Genomic DNA, 17,536 nt, shown 5'->3' on the forward strand with positions numbered 1-17,536 from the left:
TAGCGGTAATACTTTATACTTATATATTAATTAATTAAAGGAAGAATTTACGTACCGTTAATACTTACGGCGACTCTTTAAGTATTATTATAATTATTTCTTCGCGAGTATTTTATAGGTTAAGTAATACTTTAAAGTACTCGAACGATTAACGTAGTAGAGCTTTCGTAAGTCCGTTTACTAGCATTTAGTTAGTAGGGAGGTAGATTATTTCGAAGGTATCCTTTTAGTACTTCTAGCGTAGCTATATATTCTATATATTTATATAGCGTAGCCTAGTATTAATCCTTTCTTTTTTCCCTATTACTAGTCTTATCGTTTATTAGTTATCGCTATATATCCTCTAAGGTTCTCCTAGCTTTAGGGTAATATCCCTAAAGAAACGTTTAAGAGCTATCGTTTCCTTAGCTATATGCTTTAGTACGAATAGTTTAGCTTTAGTTATCGATATCGATATTATATCTTAGCGAGCGGCTCTTTATATAATCGGACCTTTAAATAAGGATATTACGTATCCATAAGACGACTTTTTTAACTCGGAATCGTTTATAAACGAAGCGTTATTATTAATTAAAAGTACTTACGCGTTATTACTCTTATCCTTATACCTTATACTAAGGAAGCGAGTAATATATAGGTATTTAATCGTTTAATTAATCGCTTTAAAGTATTAAGGTCTTAAATTAGTTAGGAAATAGGATAGTTAGAACGCTACGAAGGCGACGTTTAAACGTATTATAATTACGCTATAAAGTAATAACCCTACTTTCTTTTGGTATTTCTTAACTTATTATTTCGACGTAACGCTTATATACTTTATTAGCTCGGTAATTAGTAGTAGTATTATCGGAAATTAATTATTATTCGTTAGTTTAAAGCGTTTAGTAATCTTCTTAATATAAGCGTCGTATATTAAGGTTATAGTTCGTGCTTTGCGATTACGTATTACCTTAATTCCTAAATATTACTTTACCGGTTTAAGCTCTTTCGTTTTATAAGTATCCTTTAACCCCTAAGCTATCTTTTATACCATCGCCTCTAAGCTTTTATAGTTTATAATTAATATATCGTTTACGTATATTAGTACGAAGACTTCTTATCCTTTTATATAGAATAAGTACGGCTCCTTTAGAGAGCTTTAAAGTCCTAGGCAGTTAAGGGTACTTTCTATCTCCTTAAATTAAAGTAGGGATGAATCTCTAAACCCGTATATTATTCTTATAACGAAGGCGTATTTTCTTTCTTCTTTAAACCCGTTTAATAACTTTATAGGTATAAGGTCGCTTTCCGGTCTTATAGCGTTAAGGAACGCGTTTTTAATATTATATTAATTAACTTCGAGGTCGAATTAAGCTACGATAATTATTATTATACGGAACGATTTCGCTACTAACGTAGTTACGTAAGTACTCTCGAGTAACTTTTTAGGCTATAAGTTTTCTCGCGTTACTAAGGGCGACTTATAAGTAGTAAGGAAATTATCTTCGTCGAATTTATAGTCGAAGACTTATATTAATAAAATTAGCTTTATTTTTATCCGTTCGCGATTAATAATACGTTATATTTTAATACGTAGGAAAGCCTTAATTTTAAATCTAGCGTTTTCTTTAAATCGCTTTCCTAATAAATATTTATTTAAGGCCTTTTATATCTTTAGCTATTTAAATAAATCGTCGCGATAAATTCTTATCTTATTAAGTAATACGCCTAATCGCTTGGCCTTCGTTTAATTAACGGTTATTATAAAAACTAAGTATAGCGTAATATACTTATCGTAGCTCTTTACTTACTATCCTTTTAATTAATTAAACCAAAAGGTTATTACGAAATCGAGTTAGCGATTTCCTAAGAGGTTACTCCTAGCCGTTAGGCTATCCGATATTACGTAGACTTTAGTACTTAAGTTACTTATTACTCTATCCTTTTCGGGGCTTTCTCCTTTCTTCCTTTTACTATAACGGATAATAAGAAGATAGACCTTTCTCTTACGTTACTTACGCTAAATAGTTTACGGGAATAAGCTATATTATTCCTCTTCTTCGGAAGAAGTACGAGTTTCTTTAGTTAATTACTCTAAAGGCTATTCCTAAGTATCTAATCCGTCGGCGAAGTATACTCGCCGCTCCGGACTTTCGGTACTTTTACTAATAGTCGTACCTAACTTTAGTTACTCTATATTCCTTATTGGAATATTCTTACTTTCCCTAGCTTCCGCGAGTACGATTAAAGTAAGTCTTAAACTCGGGAGCCCGTAAGGTATATCCGTTTCTTTATTTAATTTCTCTTAGGTTTCCGCTTCGAATTACTTTTATATCTTTTACTCGATAGATTCGAATAATTTTATTACCTCTTACGGTTATTCGTCTTTAGACCTAGCGGTTTTATATTTTAAATTATCGAAATCTATTTCTAGTTTTTCTTCTTCTAAAGGCTATCCCTTCCTTAAGCTAAGACCGGCGGACTAAGTCGTATCTAAATCCCCGTTACCCGAGGTAGGCTCGCTATTCCCGAGGGAAATTAACTCGCTACTTAGCTTTCGATTAAATAATATAAGCGAATCTTATAGGTTTAATACTTCGATAATTAATTAAGTAACGTTATTACTTATACGTATCGAAAGATCTATTCGATTAATCTCTTCCCGTTCGAATTATTAAGCTTTTAGTTTATTTATCTAGCTATAAATCGTCTCTTCGTTAAAGACTATATTCCTAGTTAGGATTACTTTATCTAGCCTAGGAACCTAAATTCGGTATAGGTTACTAATATAATATCTCATTAAATACCTAATATAAGTTCGTAGGTTTACCTTAAACCCTCTCCTATTAAGGTCTTAAGTACGCTTCCTTATTAAGGAATACGCTCGATACCTGTATATAAAGATACCGTTCTAATCCGGTCGTAGGTCGCTTATTAACTCCTTTATTATCTTTAAAGTATACCATCTAAAGTATTATTTAAACTAAATATCTAAGAACTCGTAAGGTATATAAAAATTATAAACTTAGCTAGGGTTAATATTAATTAGATATACTACGGCTTTAACGGTTTCCGGCTATAATTTCTCTAGTAGCCTTACTTTCATCCTTATCTTAATCGACTTAACGATAATAATTTATCTTACTTTCTTACCCTTACCGGTTAGCTCCTTCGTATTAGCCGGCGGGAGTTCGATATTAATATCCTTTCTTACTACTTAGATCTTATATCCGGACATACCTTTAATGCTTATTATTAAGCGTTCGTTATCGTAGCGTATCTTATAGATTAAGAGTCGGAATTACTTCCGAACCTATCTTTTAAAGAATCGAAGAGTTCTAATTATTAATAAACCTTACTTATTCTCTAGGGTCTTAACTTATAATATTCCGTTAAATTTATCCCTAATTACGATAAGTTATTTAAACCCGTCGTAACCTTCCGAGTAATTAAATAAATCTTAGTATACCTTTTAAAAAGAACGTAGCGAACGATATATTAATAAACGGCGCGAGATTATTCTCTTATTTTTCGCTTAGCTATAATATTTATACTTAATTATAGATATATTATTAATTTTAACGTTCCGGGCGTTTTTAATAAGAGCTCTAAGCGCCTTAGGACTAAGGTACCTTACTTATTAGTATTAGAATACCTCGGAGTCTTTTTTCGGTTTAATAATATCTCTCGATCTTTTCTACCGGACGTTTCTCTCCGGGAAATAAGGTATTATTACGATCGACGCTACGCTACGTAGAATACTCGATAGTATAATAAATAGTATCACGGGTAGGACTTACGAGTAAGAAGAGAACTACTTAAATTCGAAAAAGACTAGGTTCAAGCGTCGCTTTAGCTTTCTTACTATAGTATTTTTCTCGAGGATTTCATTCCTTAACGTATAATCTAAACCGTAAAACTAAATACCTATATTACGAAGTTTCGCCTTAGAGATAATATTAACGTAGAAATCTTTAATAAATACGACGTCTTTAAGCTTGAGATTAAAAGTAGGCTTACTAGATTAATCTAAGATATATTTCTCGATAATCCTACGATCCGTACTAGTAATAGGAAAGCTCGTAGTACTAGTTTCGACCGTCTATCTATCTTTAGTAGGAACGAATAACCCCTTTATTAGAAGGTTACGATTATTAATAAGGTAAACTATTCTATAGTTATCGAAGACGGTACTTTCCGATAGTAGGTATCGGACTAGGTTTATAATAAAGTAGATCCTAATCTAGGTAAATAGGTATATAATGCGTAAGTCGATTATTATTACGTTAATATTAATTAACTAAGTAATAGCGTTATTTCCTCTCCCGTTCCTAGAGCGATTATTAGGTATATTATTTATAGAAACGTCCTACCCCTAGCGGTTAATTTAATTTCAGAGCTTAGCGTACTTAGGTAAGTCGTATCTAGCATTAATCTTTCGTATAATATTAACTAGGATCGGCTTTAGGCTACGTATAATCTAATTAGTAACGGACTTTTAAAAGATTTCATAAAAGCGAGCTACCTATATATATGGTTTACCTCTAGACTTATAAGGGCATTCGTAGCTCGTTACTTTTCCTTAGCCGCTACTATTACCTAATTTCGCTCCTAAAGTTAGACCTTAATAAGTTATTACGAAATTTCTATAACCTAATTTACCTTTCTACTTATTCTCGGTAGCGAAAGCGTTAAATACGATGCCTAATTACTTAAAGGTCTTTAGTTACTCGTTAAGTATATTAGTTTCCGTTAGAGCGATTAATACCCGTATAGCTTAGTCGATTACGATCTTAGTCTTTATTACTTTAAGGAAATCCTTTATTCTTATAACGTCCTTAATCTCGTTAATATAATAAGCGCGAGCGTAAAGGAAGGTATATTATTATATAACGTAGAACTACTCGGGATTATAGGTACTTACTTTTACTCTCTAAAGTATATTACGATATTCTCACTTAACGAACGTCTTAATAACGGCTTCGGTAGAAGTAATCTACTTACGGAAGATCTTTACGAGGTTTTAAATAATCGGGTTAAGGTCTAGGAATTATATCTCTATATTAACTACTTTAAGAAAGCTTATAGAGATAGATACGAAAATCTAGCTATAGAGAACCTTATACTACTTATTAGTAGCTATAACCTAAGCCTCGATCGTTATTTATTAGGAAACGAACTTATTATACGCTGCCGTTTATTACTCTCGAATTCGTACCTTAGGCCTTAGTAGCTAATCTCCTCGCTCTTCGGTTAGGATCGACGCCTATTCATAGACGGCTTTCTTATAGTTTTCTTTAAGGAGTTCGTTTTCTTAAGTAATATACTCCTTAAAAATACCTATCACGACTCGAATAGCGTTAAACTTAGCTCCATCTAAATTAACGTCCTTCCAGATATTAAACTAAGTAATTATCGACTTAAGCGTAAGGAACTAACGTAGCTACTTATCGTAAGCTCGTAGGTAAATATTAATAGGAATCTTATCCAAGGAGAATTCGGACGTATTAATCGTTATAACGAAATAAGTAAACGACTATTTAATACTAGATACGAAAGTGAAATACCGGTATAGAAATAAGAAGGAAGTATAATCGTAAGATCTAAAAGATAAATAAATATATATTACTTACTTACGCTAGAATAACCTAAGTAATAATAGCTCCTTAGAAGTACCCCGGGCTTATAACTATTACGTAACTAACGAGAGCTACGCTTAGGTTAATAAGTTATTCGTAAAGGAAGTAATAAAATATAGGTAAGAAGATATATATTAACTAACTAGAAAAGAAAGAAAGCTACTAGAGAGTATGGAGTAATTTATAGGTATATATAGTAGTACTCGACTAGCTTAGGTAAGCTAGGTGGTTCCAACTAGGAGTATATGCCTACGTGACATATATCTATCTTAGTTATAAGCGCTTAAGTTACTTCGTCGTACCGCTATAACCGAATAAATAACTTTTACGTTTTACCTCTCTTCTCCCTTTACCTCTTATGCCTTCGGGCTAACGACTATTATATCTTTACGACAAAGGGGTATAGCTAAGATAAAATAACTACATTAGATTCTTCGTTTCTCGATTAATATAGTAATACTAGTTTCATCCGTCTTAGACCATCGTACGAGCTATAATCTGTAATTGAGTATACTTTCGAGTAAACCTATCCGGGACTCTAGTATCGCGTACGCTCTACTCCTCCTTAGTAAATATAATTAGAAGTAAATAAAAGTTTACTTCATAATCAATAATAAATCGAATACTAGTCGATTAATCTACCTACGCTATGCTCATTAAGTTCGTTATAAACTTTGCGACTTTATTCGATACAGTCTTCTTTTATGTTATTTCAAAATAAACGCTAAAGATTTAAATTAATCAATTAATAATACGAATCCTATTAAAGTTTAATACTAACGAAGTTATAATTACGGCAATGGGTATGAGTATTTAATTAATTATATTAAGAAGTAGGTTAATTAATTATCAACTAGTTATAGATCGTTTATTAATCGATTTATAGTATTTAGTAACTAAATATACCAGATTTTAATTCGGCTACTATCTTTTAAAAGTTTTACGTTTAATATTAAAGAAGAGCACAGCGTACGGGATACTAGAATCCCGGATAGGTTCATTCGAAAGTATACTCTATCGAAGACTATAATACGTACGATAATCTAAGATAAATAAAACTAATATTACTATATTAATCGAGAGACGAGGCATTTAATATAGTTATTATATCTCGGCCATGCCCTTTATCGTAGAGATGTAGTAATCGCTAGCTCGAAGGCATAAGAGGTAAGGGGAGAAAAGAGGCGAAACGTAAAAGTTACTTATTCGGCTATAGCGGTACGACGAAGTAACTTAAACGCTTTTAACTAAGATAAATATACTAATCGGAGAACGACGAATCTAATAATAAAAACGAATCTTTAATTAAGGTAAAAATAATAAAGATAGTAATTTAATTAGGTAGTAAATTTAATAATAAGCGTAGTATAGCCCGTACTTACGAGAGCTATAGTTATTATATATAGGTATAAGGCCTATCGTAGCGTGTTACGTAATGCATTAAGAGGGCATGTCTTACCGTACTACTATAATATTCGTATCGATTTTAATTATTAATATCTCGACTTTGATGTTACGAAATACGTCGAGGTGAATAAATATATTTAAATTATCATTAGAAAATATTTAATTGTTAATTAATTTATAATCATTTAGTCCGTAGAGAAAATAAACGACTATATGAAAAGGGATTATTAATAAATTTAAAAGTTTTAACGTTATATCTAGTATCTAATTCTAACGGTAGTATTCTGTCGTTAGCTATTTCAGAAGCTCGAAGCCTATCGTACTTTTTAACTACTGGATTAGTATGATTAAGATTAGGTTTACCTATTATTAAATTACGAAAACGTTAACGAAGGTATATATATTACCCCTCTTTAATTAATACATGATCGATTACTAATTAATTTATATAAAAATACCGAATTATATTACTAGGCTTTAATTTTACAAACTACTATTATTAATCTTAAACTTAAACGTAAATTAAAACGTATGAAAATTCGTTAACAAGTAGCCATAGTAAATAAAATCAAAGAAAAAATACGTTAATTACTGAACAGGAGCAGCGTGGGTAAGCTGTGATGGAGGCACGAGAAAAGGCTACCCAACTGCCAACAACTGGCCCAGTGCCGATCAACTAAGATCACAGCTGTAATCAGCTATAATCGGTTGATCGGCTAGCTGAAAACGGCAGCTGAGAAAGGGAACTAGAATGGCAAGGCAACGAGGATGGCGAGAAAAGGCATGGCAAGAAACGAGTAAATAGCTGATGGCTGTGATGCCTACAGGTCTAAGTCTAACTGATGAAAATATGAGTACGCGACTCATATAAATACACATCGAAAAGGCTACGTGGCCTAGATCCACCGCACCACTACATTACGCTTAACAAACGATAAAAAGGAGATTAAATCAACAGAACAACGAGCTAGGCTTAACATAAATTAATAGTTATTCGTTTAAGAATTAATTAAGAATTAACCTCTAATTAATTACCTATTTATTAAATTAAACTATTACTTCTCTACTAAACTATCTTAGGATAAATATAAAACTAATATATAAATTAGAATAAACTTCAAGTTATAATTAAGAATTAAAAGCAAAGGTATATTAATAATACCTAACTATGAAACTAACTTTAATCGATTTATAAGCGATTAAACTCTTATGCTATATACCTAAACCCCTCATTATATATTACGAGTCGATCCTTAATTAATTAAGAATCTATCGCGTAAAACGTAAACGTCTATATTTACGCTTTGCGGTATATAGGCTTATATAGGCTGGTTTAATTACTACGTAATATACTGTAGTGGTGCGGTGGATCTAGGCCACGTAGCCTTTTCGATGTGTATTTATATAGGTCGCGCACTCATATTTTCATCAGCTAGACTTAGACCTGTAGACATCACGACCTACAGCCATTCACTCGTTTCTTGCCATGCCTTTCTAGCCTTCCTCCTTTGCCGTTTCTAGTCCCCCTTTCCCAGCTGCCGTTTTCAGCTGGCCGATCAACCGATTACAGCTGTTTACAGCTGTGATCTTGGTTGATCGGCACTGGGCCAGTTGTTGGCAGTTGGGTAGCCGTTTCGTGCCTCCGTCAGCGTGCCCACGCTGCTCCTGTTCAATACCCCCTAGTTTTTAAACACCTCTAGTAGGTAGGTTAATAACTACTAACGTCCGACCGTCTCTTTCTTAGGGGCCCCTCGTAGAGAATTAAACCCCCTACCTCTTAGCGCGACGCCTTACTGCTAGTTCTAGTCTAGCTCTAGGGCTTTACCGCGTAAGGGGCTGCATTTTACCGTATATACGCAATTAAAGGAACCGAACCACTAAGCCAGCAGCACCTTGGAGCGCTAACTGGGCTCATAACTATCGCGTAAAACGTAGACGCCTATATTCACGCTTTATAATATATAGGCTTATATAGGCTGGTTCAATTACTACGTAACAGAATCGAATATACCTAACCAAATCTTTATATCTCTTTATCCACGTACTATTAACTGACTATTAATCGATTTCGAATCTATTAAGCCTTACTATTTCTTTCTATATCTAATATAATTATAGGTAATGGCTTCTTAAATCGTAGCCATACGTCGCATACGTTATCGGATATGGGAAAGGGATACTCTAATAATAAACGGTTAGTAATTAATTAAGATTCGATTAAAGTAAACTTACTACTAGTCTTTCGGCTCTTTATTACGTAACTATTATAAGCCTTACTATATAAATCGACTATTGTTCTCATTTACCGGCTATCGATATCTCTGTTCTAAAAGAATAATTAATTAATTCTTAATTAATTCGATTTTAATTAATACTTATTCTCTTACGTGGAATTATCAATAAAATAACAGTAATAAAGCGACTAGATTCTACGATAGGCTTCGTAACGGGCTTACGAGAAGTATTAAGAATCGACGAAATACTAATTAATTAATAATTAATTAAGAAATAAATTATATAGAAAATATACTTACTCTGCTTCGTTTCTAACTTGCGAGGAGTCCTCGTTAATTACTATTCGTTCCATTAATCGTTAATAGAATACCAATTAATTAGTAATTATTTAAAAAGTTAAATTAAAAATGATCACTTACCTATGGCTCGTTAATACTATATATTATTCATTACTCTAGATATATAATTCTTAATTCAATACTTATAAATACATTTTTAATACTATTAGAGGTAGAAAGTCGAAAATTAACGGATCTAATTAATTAATGATTAATTAATATCTAATTAAATATCAATACATACTATATTTCTATATATATTACCGTCGATACGAGCGCGACAAAAGAACTCTCCAAGTACGATAATCGGAAGGCCGGCCTAATTGATTAATAATTAATTATTGATTAATTTTAGGATAATATTTACCTCGTTTAATTCGAATTTTAACATACCTTTAAGGCGTGTCGTAAACGAACTATATTATTAGTACGCCTCATATAGCTACGTTAATAATAATTAATTCGTAATTAAATATATACTTATTAAGAATCGAATCTTACTAATAAACGAAAGTTATATAGCTTTACTATATTATTAAAAATGCGAATTAATTAATAGGAATATTAATTAATTAGGTAGTAGTAGGAGGCTAGTAGCGGCAGTAGGTTAGTTGTTATTATAAATAGAAGGGGGGGAGAACAAAAAAGGATAGTAAAGGAAAAAGGTATTAAGTAGGGATTAATTAGAAGGATCTTACCCTTAACCAGTTAATAATAGGGTTGGTTATTTTGGAAGGAGCCAATAGAATCTTTAGAAAGCCGTAACCTGCTTTAGGGTAAGGTTCAGGAGACTAGTTAGGCTAATCTATAGACTCTCTTCGAACCTATGGGAGCTAGTTCGCGTGTGTGGAATCTATCCACGATCTATCTTCAAACCTTTGGAAGAAGTATATAGGTAACAGACATAAAAGAAACAAAGGTACAAAGGTACGTACTTAGTAACCTAGAGGTAACCAGGTAATCCTATAAAATATACCTTTTTTAAAAATAAAGATATTATATCCGGATAGTAACTATATCGGGAAATGGTAATAATGTTAGCCTAAAGTTTAACTTACTCTTATTACGAGGTAGATACTATATCCAGTCATAGAAAGGGTTGCTGACATAGTATCAATAGACCCCCCCCTCCCTGTATGGTATTGAGTAGGAGGCGCCCACGTGTAGGAGGTACCTGTCATGATTCACATTTGAAAGGAGGACCTGGCCGAGAACTCGTAACCAAGTCACCTCATGAACCCACCCAGGTACCTAATCTGATCAGCATCCTTTGCATATTGTGTTTTCCTAGTACACCACAATGCCTTCGTTGAAAACCCAGAGTTATTCTATGCCCTCCTTAGCAATCCACTGTGTAGAGTAATATACGCAGCTGAGTTCTATGGTCTTTTTTCTTTGCTAGGCAGGACTGCGATTGCGACAATCCGTCTTTTCTTCGTCTCGGACGAGGAACTGGCCGACCCGCCACTATGGCCACGTTCCGCCGGTTTCGTCCAAATGACCTGGATCGATTCTCTAAGTGCAATCTCGACCCCCTGACCGAGACGTATGACTTGAGGTTTTACCTCCAATACTTTGCCAAATGGCCCTCTCTATTCCAGGTCGCCGAGGATCCCAATGGCAACATCATCGGCTACAGTATGCGCATCTCCTTGTTTTCTAACCCGCCCCCCTCCAACGCTTCTCGGTGCGTAGAGTTGCCCATCTAACGAGGTTCCATCTCAACCGCAGTCATGGGTAAGCTGGAAAGTTCGCCAGACTACTTCCAGTACTCAGAGCACTACCTGCCATGGCACGCGCACATCACCGCTCTCACCGTCGCCCCCGAAGCACGCCGACTAGGTATCGGGAAAATCCTTACTGAGAACCTCGAGTTTAGCGCCAGGGCCGCGGATGCCTGGTTCGTCGACTTGTTTGTAAGGAAAAGTAACACGAGAGCCATCACCTTTTACGAGAGCATGGGCTATAGCGTATATCGCGTGGTCAAGGATTATTACGGGGACAACGTCAATGATCCAACGGCCCATGGCGAGGATGCTTACGACATGCGCAAGCCCATGCCTCGGGATAAGGCGCTGAGATATATTAGGGAGGATGGAAGAAACCACGAGGTTCTGCCCGAGAATGTTTTTTGAAGGTAGAATCTGCCGTACACGCTACATTGCGCCATCGACAGAGTATACGCTACCACTCACATACTTGCTATCCGGGCCTAAGAGGAAGGCAATGATGTGTCCGCATTCCTCAGCTGTCCCCTGTCTGCCAAAGGCAGCCGTGTCGTCAAATGGGGCGTCGGATGGCCGATTGTGGATTTTCCAGTTCTTTTCCATCAGTGGGGTGTAAATGGCGCCCGGGGCGACGGCGTTCACTCGGATTTGTCGGGCACCATTTTCCTTGGCCGCGGCCTTCGTCAGCCCTACGACCCCGTGCTTGCTGGCATCATAAGCCCCGTGTTTGGCAAAACCTAGACTAGTGATCAGCGGCGGCATTCGCTAGATGAGAGGCTCAAATCGTGGAGTACCCTGAAGCCCGTGAATGGAGGAGACGTTGACAATAGAGCCACCATCAACAACTTTCCTAAGCTCGGCCCTAAGGCAATACATCGTCCCCGTAAGGTTAACCGCGATTATCTTATTCCACTCGTCATCGTCCAGGTCGGCAACGTCTCGTACGCCGTGATGCTTCCCGATAATGCCGGCGACATTGGCGGCGCCGTCGAGTCTGCCGTATCTCTGGATAATACTCTCGACCCAAGCGTCAACCTCGCTCCTCTTAGAGACATCTACTTTGGTCACCGTGAATGGCGCGCTTAAATCGGTGAAATAGCCTTCGGTCCTGCTGATGGCGAGCGGGTCTACGTCAGCGATGCAGACAGTTGCGCCTCGTCTAGACAAGATCTGTGCAGTCGCGAACCCGATCCCACTAGCACCACCGGTGATGGCGAAGACTTTGCCCTCAAGAGTCGTCGCCATGGTACCAGGTGTGATACAACAGTACTCGAGGTGTTCGTTGAGCCGTTGTGCAAGGCCAGCGGGGTCTGATATTTATCTAGCTACCTAGGTTAAGTCGGTAATAGCAACCCTGAGTGGCCAAATTAGGTGAAGGACGCCCGGTTTCTTGCGAAGCCACCCGCCGAATCATCGGAGCTCTAAGACCCGAAGCGAGTAATATAGAGCCTACGCCAGCGATCCTATCTCACTTTTTAGCGCATGCCAGGTTCAGAGAGGTGCCCGGTGTTGGAAACCTCCATTACGCGAGACAAAGAGCTTGGGGTCGTATTCCGAAGCAGGACAGCCGATTGGAGCAATATCTTTAAGCCGTCACCAGTACCGTGGCCCGTCGCTTATCGGTGGAAAATCAGAAAAACAGTGTGCCTATCGTAGACTATCTGTATGAAACCCTCTTCTAATCCTCAAAAGATAAAAATGTCTAATTGCATATAAAAGAGTAGTAAGCATGGAACGTTTATTATACATACGGATATGTTAAATAAGTATAGCCATCTAAGGAAAGGGTGAACAGTTAATGGAATTACAGCTATCTACGTGGCCTTTTGGAGCCGTTTTACGTACCTTTTATATCCCGATTAGCCCTCGCTAGGGCAGGGCTTACCCTATAGCTATACGTAACCGATTACGTACTTACGCGCCTATACGTCTTCTTAACCTAGGTAAGGCTATCGTTAGGCTCTTAAATAACGTAAGGCCCTAATTCCGTAATATTTTCCTTCTTTATCGCTCTATCTATATACCTATTTCGTTTAAGGAATAAGGCTATTACGGGTCCTTTAGATATAGTAACTTAATAAACCTCTAGTATTTCTTTACTTCTAAGAGCTTCGTAAGTTTATTAGCCGCGTTCTTAATTAATAATACGTATCTTAGCTTAACGTATCCCTTTTCTACCTCTTACCTTACGTAATAATAATCCTTTCGGATATATCGCTTTTATTTATTTATCGCGGTTTCCTTTACTTACGTATTGAGGAGGAGCAGAGCGTACGCGATACTAGAGACCCGGATAGGTTTACTCGAAAGTATACTCTATCGAAGACTACAGTACGTACGATGGTCCAGGATAAATGAAACTAATGTCGCTATACTAATCGAAAGGCAAGGAATCTAATATAGTTATCGTATCTTAGCTATGCCCCTTGGTCGTAGAAATGTAATAGTCGCTAGCCCGAAGGTATAAGAGGTAAGGGGAGAAAAGGGGCAAAACGTAAAAGTTACTTATTCGGTTATAGCGGTACGATAAAGTAACTTAAGCGCTTATAATTAAAATAGATATATTAATCGGAGAACGACGAATCTAATAATAAAAACGAATCTTTAATTAAGGTAAAAATAATAAAAATAATAATTTAGCTAGGCGATAAACTAAATAATAAATATACTATATCCCGTACTTACGGGAGCTATAGTTACTCTATATAGGCATAAGGCCTATCGTAGCGTATTACGTAATACATTAAGAGGGCATGTCTTACCGCACTACTACAGTATTCGCCGTCGTACTATCGCATCGTAAAGTAATTAGGCTTACGGGTATTACGCTTAATTCCGTAAGGAAATTACGTATCCACGCAGCATCTATTACCGCCGTCGATAAGGCCATATACTCGGCCTCTCCCGAGCTTCGCGCGACTACCGACTAAAGCTTCGATATCTATACGATCGGGGCTCTTATTATAAAGAATACGTAATTACTCGTTAACTTAACTATAAAGATATCTCCCGCGTAATTCGAATCTACGTAGCCGTAAAAACTTATTTCGTTATACTCTCTATAAGGGTAACTTTCGTTTAGTTACCGATACCGGATCCTTCGGCTTACCGTTCCTTTAAGATATCGTATTACGCGCTTAATCCTCGTTAAATACTCTTATAAAAGGTTATTTATAAAACGCGCCTAGGTCGAGGCTACGTAATTAATATTAAACCTCGTAATATATACCGGAAAATTCGCTTTTCCTATTAACGAGGCATACTCTTAAACCTTTCGTAGGTCGGCTTTATCGTTAGCCTTTCTCGGTACGACCGCGTCCCGATTCTTCGGGTTATACGGTAATAGATATAGCTTCGTATCGACGTAATTAAGCTCCTTTAAAGCCTTTTCCGTATACTACTACTTGTAATGGAATCCTTAAGCTAGGTAATAAGTATATTCCCGTAGTAACGTAAATAAGTACTTGCCTTCTAAAAGGATAAGAAGGCGAGTACCTAGCGATAGGCGGTCGCCTATATAGCGAGAAGCGGGGTAAGCTAAAACGGTTACCGCTTAGGAGGTACCTTCGTACCGGTATAGGTACTATAGTACCTTGTATCCTCGTATCTATCGCGTACTTTCCTATCGCTTCCTTATAATTATTCCCCCTTAAGTTAAGTAATCGTTCCGATTACGAATCGATATAGTATCGCTTACGTTATACTACTAATCCTATTAATTACCCTAAGGTATTAAATATTAAATCGGGCTCTGCTAATATAGCCGGCTAATTCTACCGATTAATACCGCTAACCGTTATTTCCTAGGCGTATATAAAAATTTTTCTACCGTTACGCCCGCTCTTCTTAACTCTCTCCCTTTCTCCTACCCGTCGGCTTTCCTCCTTCTCGCTACGTCTACCTATCTTATCTTCTTTTAATTAAATAACTAAACAAAAGCCGTCGAGCTATCCTCGTATCATTATCTCTATTTCCTTATTTTATTATTAATACGCTTACGATACGCCGTTTCTTAATCTCCCTTTTCCTTCTTAAGCTAAGCCCGGCGTAGCATAATCGAAACGCCGTCGTTAATATAACCTATAACCCGCTTACCGAATACGTTACGCCGGTAAAGAACGCCGACCTACCGTATATAATCTATTTCCGTTATCGCTTAAAATACTTCGAGATATCGTTCCGCTCCTTATACGTATTCCTTAACGCCGCTTCCTTTAAATACGGCCTCTATACCTACCGCCGTAAGGAATATACCCCGGTAAGTTATTATTATAGCGCGCGTTCCGAACGCGTTTCGTTAACGTATCGATATAGCTAATTAACGGTATTACCGGCGATACGCGCGGCTTATTTACCGTAATTAACTTTATTAACCGCTATTATGCGGTAAAAACTAACGAGGATAGCGAACCTAGCGAGTTCGTTTACTCCTCCTACTTACGAAACGCCTTCGCCGCCTCCGTCTACCGCCTCTTCTACGCTTTCGAGTAAATGGAAAAAAGCTATAGGGCTAGTTTTTATAAGAGTAGTACTAAGCGTAATCGCGCGATACGTTATCCTTATAATAGCGACGCGTTATCGACGCGCTAGCGTTTATCGTATATATCGCGCGTATTAATTCCTATATATAAAGGATTTAGGAATACGAGTTATAGGTAATAAACCGCCGTAACCTCTTCGCTACCCGTTACCCGTACCTAGGCCCCGATACCGTAAATAACCTTCGTTTCGTATATATCGCGTCGTTTAACCGTTATTTCTAGAACGACGCCGCCCTCGCCCGGTAATAACTTTAGGTTACCTACCGCTTAATAAGCGGCGACGTAGGTTTTTCCGCCTGGATTAACGCGAAAAACGCGTTTATACGCGAGTTAAACGAAATTATAAAGGAGTATTTAATTAATATAAAATATATCGGCGACTAAAACGAATTCCCCGAGCTTCCCGCTAACGATTAAACGACGCGTTAGTAACGTAAGGCCGGGCGCGGCCCTTTTTTTAATTTTCCCGTCGCTACGGTAACGCCTTAGTATCGTTTTAATAGTACTTTAGTAGGACTCCGGCGTTTCATCGCCGTTCCTTTTTTTTTTTTTTTTTTTTTTTACCTTCGGATATTCCTATAAGGTAGTTCTTAGGTATCCCCTTTAAGGAAATTTCAAAACCCCTAGTTTTAAGGCGACTTCTTTTTCCGCCTTTTTTAATCCTTTGCTTCGAACTACCTAATTTTAACCGCTACGTTACCTATATCTTCTTTCCGAACCTACTAGTTATATTCTAACGGCTAGCCCGTTTATTTTACTAAGTAAAAGGTATCCTTTTCCTTTTATCGCTTTCCCCGGACTTCTTCTATCTCTTATTCGTCGTCGTTTTCTTCTAGTTCCGATATAGTTAGGAACTAGGGCTCTTATTCTTACTTTCCTATCTTTTAAGGTTCTAGTAGGGAGATAGGGAAGATATTATATAGCGATTAATATTTTTCGGGTAAGGCTAAGCGGTACGCCGCCGATCCGATAATATCGAGAATCCGGAAGGGTCCGATAAATTTAGGTATTAATTTTAAGCTTATGCCTTTAAGCTTTAGGTTTTTTATAAAAAGCCTTACTAGGCTTTCTTTCTTTAGCCTAAGGGGTTTATAGCGTTTATTATAATACTTCGCTTACGATTCGATAGCCTTTTATTAATGTAGTCGTACCTTTTCGCGTATATTTTTTAGGATCTCTATCCTTTCTTTTACTACCGGTACCTCCCTTTTAGGGACGTCGTTCCTAACGTTAGAATCTATTATTAGGTAATACCTTATTAGGAATATAAATAATAATAATCCTATTATTACGTTCCTTACGTTATTATAAGTAAATTATACTTCGCTTAATATACTCGGTTAATTCGCTTACGTATCGCTAACGAAATATCGGAGGTAGTATTCTAATGTCTAGTTTACTTTTTTCGTTTATCCGTTTATTTACGGGTAATACGCTATCGAGAGCTTTCTTTTTATCTTCGAGTAATAATATAAGCTAGACTAGAAGTCGCTCGTAAATAAGCTTCCCTTATCACTAACTATCCCGTCTAAGTAGCCGTATCTTATATATATCTTTTAATATAGTAATTCTATTAATTCGGCGGCTAATAAGGTAGTAATAATAAGGAAGAATTCCGCTATCTTCGTATAGCGATTTATTATTACGAGGATAGCGTTTACCTCCTAACC

General features: G+C 36.6%; 2 protein-coding genes across 2 annotated transcripts; one reads left to right on the forward strand and one right to left on the reverse strand.

Moving 5' to 3' along the window:
- Window positions 1–10,729: 10,729 nt before the first annotated feature.
- Window positions 10,730–11,912, forward strand: GGS23DRAFT_161638 (acyl-CoA N-acyltransferase). The gene is made up of 2 exons (XM_051511449.1): window positions 10,730–11,236; window positions 11,330–11,912. The coding sequence occupies exons 1-2, from the start codon at window positions 11,068–11,070 to the stop codon at window positions 11,731–11,733; spliced, it is 573 nt and encodes a 190-aa protein (XP_051375832.1). The 5' UTR covers window positions 10,730–11,067; the 3' UTR covers window positions 11,734–11,912.
- Window positions 11,330–13,039, reverse strand: GGS23DRAFT_546869 (3-oxoacyl-reductase). Its single transcript, XM_051515059.1, has 2 exons — window positions 12,120–13,039; window positions 11,330–12,062 (listed from the first exon to the last, which is right to left on the reverse strand). Exons 1-2 carry the CDS (start codon window positions 12,568–12,570, stop codon window positions 11,755–11,757), a joined length of 759 nt encoding a protein of 252 aa, XP_051375833.1. The 5' UTR covers window positions 12,571–13,039; the 3' UTR covers window positions 11,330–11,754.
- Window positions 13,040–17,536: the final 4,497 nt, after the last annotated feature.

The sequence above is a fragment of the Durotheca rogersii genome (assembly GCF_024521655.1).
Source record: "Durotheca rogersii strain YMJ 92031201 chromosome Unknown GGS23scaffold_2, whole genome shotgun sequence".
Classification (NCBI taxonomy): domain Eukaryota; kingdom Fungi; phylum Ascomycota; class Sordariomycetes; order Xylariales; family Xylariaceae; genus Durotheca; species Durotheca rogersii.